Source organism: Apis dorsata, unplaced genomic scaffold (assembly GCF_000469605.1).
Source record: "Apis dorsata unplaced genomic scaffold, Apis dorsata 1.3 scaffold_92, whole genome shotgun sequence".
Lineage (NCBI taxonomy): Eukaryota > Metazoa > Arthropoda > Insecta > Hymenoptera > Apidae > Apis > Apis dorsata.
In genome coordinates, this window is record NW_006263390.1 from 1,015,366 (window position 1) to 1,016,220 (window position 855).

General features: G+C 45.4%; 1 protein-coding gene across 1 annotated transcript in view; it reads left to right on the plus strand.

Annotated features, from left to right (window-relative positions):
* Positions 1-601, plus strand: part of LOC102678889 — a 12,827-nt gene extending 12,226 nt beyond the window's left edge. Inside the window, 1 exon segment of the mRNA XM_031508646.1 lies at positions 1-601. This exon segment is cut by the window's left edge and continues 3 nt beyond it. Within this exon segment, the coding sequence (XP_031364506.1) occupies positions 1-354 (354 nt within the window). The 3' untranslated portion in view covers positions 355-601.
* The last annotated feature ends 254 nt before the right edge of the window (positions 602-855 follow it).

Below are 855 nucleotides of genomic sequence, written 5' to 3' on the forward strand. Positions count from 1 at the left end.
ATCCAAGGTCATTCGAAGGTGAAGACTTATAAGCCCACGGTGAGCAAACACGGTATACCTGTGGAGGGAAACGAGATCTTCGAGGGAAGCGTGACCGAGAGGCAATTGTCGAAATTCGAGCAATTCGTCCAAGAGAACACGAGGAACAACAATCGCGCGAACCAGGCTGTGATCGAGAAGAAGAAAGCGGAGGAAAAAGCGCGTAGCGAGAAACTCGCGCGAGCGCGTCAGAATGATCTTATGAGCCTGGTCGAGAGTGGTTTAGCTAGCTTCACCGTGCCACCTTCTTCCTCCACGACGGAGGACGAGCATCGGGTAAACTCGGTGACAACGATCGAGATAAACGGCAATTAAAACTGTTCCCGGTGAAGAAAGATTTTTCTTTCAGACGTTACTTCCGAGTCCCACAGGAATCCGACGTTCCACGTTCTACGCGTAGGAGAAACAGCCGTGAAACGAACGACACGCCTTGGTCAAACGAACGAATTTGCGGTAGCTAATCAAAGTATAGGATGAGAACAAGGATGCGAGGAAAGTTGGTTCGATCGTAGCTTATAATATGTATTTATTTAATTCGCGTAGAATTTCACTCGATCGAATTTCCTCACAATTTTTCATGCGTTGTTTAATTATTTTACTCATGTAATATTACGCGATCGTTATCGCAGAGGCTCACCGTGGCAGATCCGCGAGCTATCGATCTTAGCCACGGTCTCGTCTTCGATACGAGAACGCGCGCCAATTTCTAATGTGCCAGTATACGTAGACACGAGCGCGCGTGCAGAATGAATGCGTATAAATCAATACACGCATGCATATATATATATATATATATATATATATATATATATATAT